At 36.1% G+C, this 6,847-nt stretch overlaps 1 protein-coding gene across 1 annotated transcript; it reads left to right on the top strand.

Annotated features, from left to right (window-relative positions):
• The first annotated feature begins 207 nt into the window (after positions 1-207).
• Positions 208-6,080, top strand: plaat1l.2 (phospholipase A and acyltransferase 1l.2). The gene is given in 4 exon segments (NM_001123322.1): positions 208-267; positions 678-798; positions 5,374-5,672; positions 5,763-6,080. Coding segments are annotated over 4 exon segments (513 nt in total). The 5' UTR covers positions 208-249; the 3' UTR covers positions 5,838-6,080.
• Positions 6,081-6,847: the final 767 nt, after the last annotated feature.

The following is a 6,847-nucleotide window of genomic DNA, read 5'->3' as shown; positions in this document are numbered from 1 at the left end:
TTATCACAAAACAGCCAGTCTTAAAGGGGACCTTAATTTTGACCTTATTCTAACTTAAATGTTGTGAAATGATTCTTAGAAGTGCATTCGACATGATTCATTTAGCAGAGGAGGAGCAGCTAAACTGAAGAAGTCATCTCAAACAAGTCATTCTGCTGATTGTTTTCGCGTGACCACGCCTTCAGTGCGTGACAGAGAAATTTAAATCCTGCGTGTAGTTTCTGCTCTTGACGACTAAAAACACGAGAGATGGACTTCAAAGAACAGGTATGTTTGCGCAATTACTTTATCTGAGGAATTATCTGATGTGATGTTTGATCAAGTTCAAGTTTAAAAACTAATATATGTATCACCTGTATTTTTATGTCACGTTAAAACCAACGAGGTTACATTAGATTCATGTCAGATAGGCTATAGGTTACTTGCAATATTTATTTTGCGACAGAACTATTTAGAACGAGCTGAGAGTATTATGTAAATAGCCTACCTCTATAGTTTAAAGTTAGTGGCTTTAAGATGATCTAAACAATAATTTTTACCATAAATGTATGCCATAAAAAATGACATAAATCAAGTTCCTCAAAGAATGCAGGCGTCATGTTGTCAAACTTGTGAAACCTGTAACTTCAGCTTCTTACGGGCGGAATCCTCCTGACAGTTTGAATTGTCATGCACAGGTTGAACACCTCATAACCACCGCGCAGTTCGGAGATTTAATCGAGTTCTCGTATCCTATTGGCTACGCACATTGGGGCGTGTACGACGGGGATGGATACGTCGTGCACTTTGCTGTTGCGGGTAAGAAGCATACGATATTATAGGCCTATATACTCTACTAATTATACAAAAACAATGACAATATCATGCTGCTGTGTAGCCTATTATACAAAGTGGACAGCTAGTGACAAACTTACCCCAACTGCTGAGAGTGCTATATATTTCATTGATATAAATACAGCAGTCAACATTCGAAGCAAATTAAAAATGCTTTTCAAAATTGTTCTAGGACTAGAATGGATGTTGTTCTATTGGACAAGTTTGACAAAAGGTGGGGATCCACTTCAAATGTTGACTTCTGTGTTCAGTGTTGCGTACTTGGGTAAAAAAAAAGCAATATATTACAATTTGACGTCTTATCTCTTTAAAAAAAAGTATAAAAAAGGCAAATAACAATAAAATAACATAGCACATATGCCTGTATATTTACATTGCATCCTTTAAAAGAAACTTACACATTAAGTTTTTTTTTTTTAAAGTGACTACAGCTTGTAATATATAACTTTTTTCTCAACACTGTATTTGACATTGATATGTTAAATATTGATGTAGCTATAACATATGGCAATATGCAGATTACAAATATTACCTACAAGTTCATGTTTGAATTTCACAAGTCTAAAAGTGTCATATGAGCTTAAACGTATATGCAACATCTATTAAAAATATTGTTTACTGTCTATTTACGTACATCATTTCTAACCATTAAAATGAGACATATGTGCATATGTTAAAAATATACGTCATAATAAAAGTGCTAATAGTTCACCGCAAAATAAAAATTCTGTCTTTATTTACTCACCATTAACTTGTTCCAAACCTGTTTATTTTTTTTCTTCTTCTGTTGAACACATAAGAAGACATTTTGAAGAATGTTGGAAACCACTCACTTCCTTAGGAAAAACAAATAGTAGGTAAGTCGGCGCTTACCGGTTGCAATCATTCTTCAATATATATTTGTTTGTGTTCGACAAAACAAACAAACAAACAAAAAAAAGCTCAAAGGTGAGTAAATGATGACAGAATATTCATTTTGGGGTGAACAATCACTCAAATCTGGAAACATTCCTTTGAGATTTTGCTCTACTTTGACATGATAGCACTGCACATTTGTTGGCTGCCCTTCCATAATGTAAATGTCCTGTGGCAAATCTGGTTTCAGCACCTCAAAAGGGCTCAAATGGATTTAGATCTTGGGATTGTGACGGTCATTTGAGAATAGTGAACTCATTGTCATGTTCAAGAAACATGACACACTATACCACTGGAATTAGTCATTACAATATACAGCCGCTATTGTATACACTACCAAACTAAATTTTTGTCATCGATGCCAGTTGTTGGAGCAACAAATAATAACTTGACTTCTAGTTGGTTATTTGTAAGGTAGATCATTTGTAGCAGAAGGTAGATTTTTCAGATGAATCATCTGTTGAACTGCATCCCAATCATCACAAATACTGCAGAAGACCTATTGGTCTTACATCCAACATCAACAGCGTGAGGTATCAAGACATTTGTGCTGCTCTTTACATTACAAACCACATGAGTGGGCAATTTCTTCAGCAGGATAGCGCTCCTTCTCATACTTAAGCCTCCACATCAAGGCAAAAATTGTCAAGGTGCTCCAGGATTGGCCAGCCTAGTCACCAGACATGAACATTATTGAGCATGTCTGGGATAACATGAAGGAAGCGATATTGAAGATGAATCCAAAGAATCTTGATGAACTTGATGAAATGAAAATATAAAATAATTGAAGCTAGCTTTAGATATTCAGATGCATAAAATTAAAATATGTTACATGTTGATTCTTTAACATGATTCACAAAGAGGGTATCATCCCATACAAGACAAAACTATAATTCATCTAAGTTATGTAAGCTGTACGGGTCCAATACCAGAAATGATTACTTCAGCAGTCTAAAGTTCAAGTTCCTCCGGGTGCTCCGGTTTCCCCCACAGTCCAAAGACATGCACTTGTTAGTTGGTGATTCATTCATGACATATACATGCCATTACCACAAGAAAAATCAATACTGTCGTTTATAGTAAATACTGTTGTATACACTATAGTGGTTTTCAAACCATTAATGTGAAGTGTATTACACAGCTTAATCTCTTTATTAATCTGGCGTTGCCAAGTGAAATGAACTGATAACTTATCCAGCACATGTTGGAGCTGGAGTCCTTCCAGTTGCAACCCATCACTGGGAAACATCCATACACATTCATTTACACACATACACTATGGACAATTTAGCTTACCCAATTCACCTATACCACATTTTTGGACTTGTGGGGGAAACTGGAGTACCTAGAGGAAACCCACGCGAACAAGCGGAGAACATGCAAACTCAGAAATGCCAAGGCTCGAATCAGAGACCTTCTTGCTGTAAGGCGATTGTGCTACCTACTGTGCCACCGAGCTGCCCTTCATTATCTATATAATAGTTAAAAACTCTAGTCTTTACTATAAATATTATTGTTTTATATGGGTGTGTAAAATCATATGGTTTACATGATTTACCACAAATACTGCAATAAACTGAGGAATGTAAACATTTCATTTAGTGAAATGTTAAATTATTGTCACCTGACATGATTTACTAACTATTTATGTTTTCTAATTTTGAATACACATACTTTTCTAATCATCTCGACTTACATCAATCTTTTGGCATCAACTTACATCAAAAAAATGTGTTGTAACCTGATTAACATCAAATTTTTGTTCATGATATTTTGACGTATACAGCTAAAGTTACAATTCTTAGCCCTCCTGTGATATTTCTTTTTCAAATATTTCCCAAATCAGAGCAAGGAATTTTTAATAGTATTTCCTATAAAATTTTTTCTTCTGGACAAATTCCTGATTGATTTATTTCTGCTAGAATAAAAGCAGTTTTGACTTTTTTTTTTACATTTAAAGTCAAAATTATTAGTCATGGGGCGGCATGGTGGAGCAGTGGGTAGCACAATCGCCTCACAGCAAGAAGGTCGCTGGTTTAAGCCCCGGCTGGGTCAGTTGGCGTTTCTGTGTGGATTTTGCAAGCTCTTTCTGTGTTCGTGTGGGTTTCCTGTGGCGACCCCAGATCAATAAAAGAACTAAGCCGAAAAGAAAATAAATGAATGGATTATTAGTCATTATTAGCTGCTCAACCTCCTGTCTGTAAGCAGACTCCAGTCCATCTTTGATAACTGTAGTGTCCTTCACATGCTTCAGAACTTTCACAGAGGGATCTGTTGAGGTGCAGTTATTTGTATAGATGATGAAGAACAGTGGGGAGAGAACACAACCCTGAGGAGCACCAGTGCTGGTAATGAGGGTCCTATATATGCGTTTGCGCAGTCTTGCCTTTCTATCAATTAAGTTAAATTCTTGTTTATTTGTAAAGCACTTTTACAATGTAGATTGTGTCAAAGCAACTTAACATAGGAGTTCTAGTACATTGAAACTGCATCAGTCCAGTTTTCAGAGTTGAAATTCAGTTTAGTGTGGTTTAATTTTCACTGCTGAAAGTCCAAACACTGAAGAGCAAATCCATCAATGTGCAGCTCCACAAGTCCCAAATCAAGCAAGCCCATTCCTCCTCTGGCTGGAGAACACTGGATGCCCATCGTGGAGAGTTGCAGGTGTGAAAGGGAGATCAGGGAGAAGATGATCCAGAATTCAGTCACTTTAAACCTGTTTCTTTCCCATTCTGATGCTCAGTTTGACCTTCAGCCGTTTGTCTTGACCATGTCTAAATGCATAGACTTGCTGCCATGTGATTTGCTGTTTTAATATTTGGTTTACATCTTCAACACTACTTCTTTTTTACATTTACTAACCCTCGACTTGTTTTAAACCATTATAACTTTCTATATTTAGCTGAACACATAAGAAGATATTTTAAAGAGAGTTGGAAGCTGGTTATTATTGACATCTATAGTAGAACTATCCCTTTATGAAGCAGTTAAGAAGTAAAGGCTATTTGTAAAGCAATTTGAAATGATGTGATGGGACTCACTGTGACACTTTATTTAGACAATGAAGCTGATGATGATAATAATAATATAATTACAATACCATATTTACATGTATAAATGGATATGTGAGTTCATTATAAACTATAGTTTTGTATAATTTTATAAATGATTTCGGTCCCACTTTATATTAAGTGTCCTTAACTACTATGTACTTGCATCAAAAAGCAAATACAATGTACTTACTGTTCATAATGTATTTGAGAACACTTGTGGTGCTCTTGAGTTGGGATAGGGGTTGGGTTATGGACAGGTTTGGTGGTATGGGTAGGTTTAAGGGTGGGTTAAGGTGTAAGGAATGGTCAGCAGTGTATATACAAATGTAATTACAGATGTAAATACATACAGGTATTTAATCAAGCATAAGTACATAATAAATACATGTATTTACACAATAAGTACATTGTAATAAACTTTTAATTCCTGTGTAAGTACATATTAGTTAAGGCCACTTAATATAAAGTGGGACCGTGATTTCTTATTCTTGATTTCTTATATTGCTCTTATACAATTAGCAGCTCTCTTGTGCTCTTACAACAGTCTCATATTTAGCTTTTTCCATTCCAGATGAAAATAAGCTGATGAATACATTTCGGGGATTTCTGCAGACTGTCTTCCCTGTTTGTGGTGATCTTCTGCTGGGAGAAACTAAGATACGGCGTCAGCTTCTGTCAGAGGTGAACGTACCTAAAGGAGCGCGTGTTTCAGTGAGCAATAGCCAGCACGATATTCAGCCTTCACCTCCAGATGAAATCAGAAGAAGACTAAATGGCTTAGTGGACAGGGAGTTCACTTACAAACTCCTCACATTTAATTGTGAACACTTCGCCACATTTGTACGCTCTGGAAAAGCTGTGTGCAATCAGGTAAATTCATGAATCATGCATTTCAATAAAAGTGTTGTTAATGTTTGAATTGTTCTAATATATGCTTATATTGACTGCTTTGTTTTACAGATTCCAGGAAAACCAAAAAACAAGGAATGTGTGGATGCTACAGAACTATTCAGCGCCTTTGTGCCAGCATATTGACCAACTGAATACCACAAAAATAGTTTTATTATGTTTCACTCTGGATATTTTACAACAACACATGAATCCCTCTAGAATTACTTTTTTAAGACATAAGGAAATGTTTCTCACTTTCTTCAGAATCTCAGCTTTTTTGGTCTCCCAGGCTGGCCAGGTGGATCTTTTAAATGGGTTTAGGCACTTTGGATTGGAGATATCAGCTTATTCCAGCTAAGGAGTGTCTTTGTCCCAATAAAAATGTACTCAAATTGTATAAAAAAAATGTTTCTGACTGCCAATCTGATTTCTCCAAGTAGGACGTGTTTCTGGATTAACATTTACAGTATGTTGATCCTGGAGCAGCATTCCAATCAGAATTAAGGGATATGTTTACAGTTTATGTTCAGTTTACTGTAGGTTTACGGTTAGGTTAAGTCCTTCTTAGGGCTCGAAATTGCAGTTTTTTTGCTTGCATTTGCACCCAAAATTTTATCTATGCGACCTCAAAATATATTTGGGAGCATTTGTGCGAGTGAGTGCATAAAATTGGTACCGTGCGACAGGTTTTCACTGCAAAATGATCAGCGCGTGCATGTATTTAGGACACATTCACGCAGAATGCATCTTTGCATCTGAAACGCAGCGCTCAGGAATAGTTTAAAACACTTGTCATATCAACTTGCTGCAATAAACAAAGTTTGTAATGCTGCGATGGAACTAAATACAAATTGATTAGTTAATATCAGTGGTCAATCACTCAGTCAATGCCTTCTGCCTTCAGATGACAGGGAGCTACAACCGCAAAAATGTAAAGCGCTGAAGATGAGGGAATGAAATCTATACTGACAGATTTTGTTTTAGTAACCACCTAAAGTTACAAATAACGGCACATCTGATCAGTGATCATAAGGTGAATGTTGATCACTTTTCAAAGAGTGGATAAAAGATTTCCATTGGGTTAAAGTCCACTATGAAAATGACTAAAGCATTTACTTTAAAGCTTGTGGGAAGAACTTTGCAAATAACATTTG

Source organism: Danio rerio, chromosome 8 (assembly GCF_052040795.2).
Source record: "Danio rerio strain M-AB ecotype USA chromosome 8, GRCz13ab, whole genome shotgun sequence".
NCBI classification, from domain to species: Eukaryota; Metazoa; Chordata; class Actinopteri; order Cypriniformes; family Danionidae; genus Danio; species Danio rerio.
The sequence above is the reverse complement of the archived record's forward strand: the minus strand, read 5'-3'. Positions and strand labels throughout refer to the sequence as shown.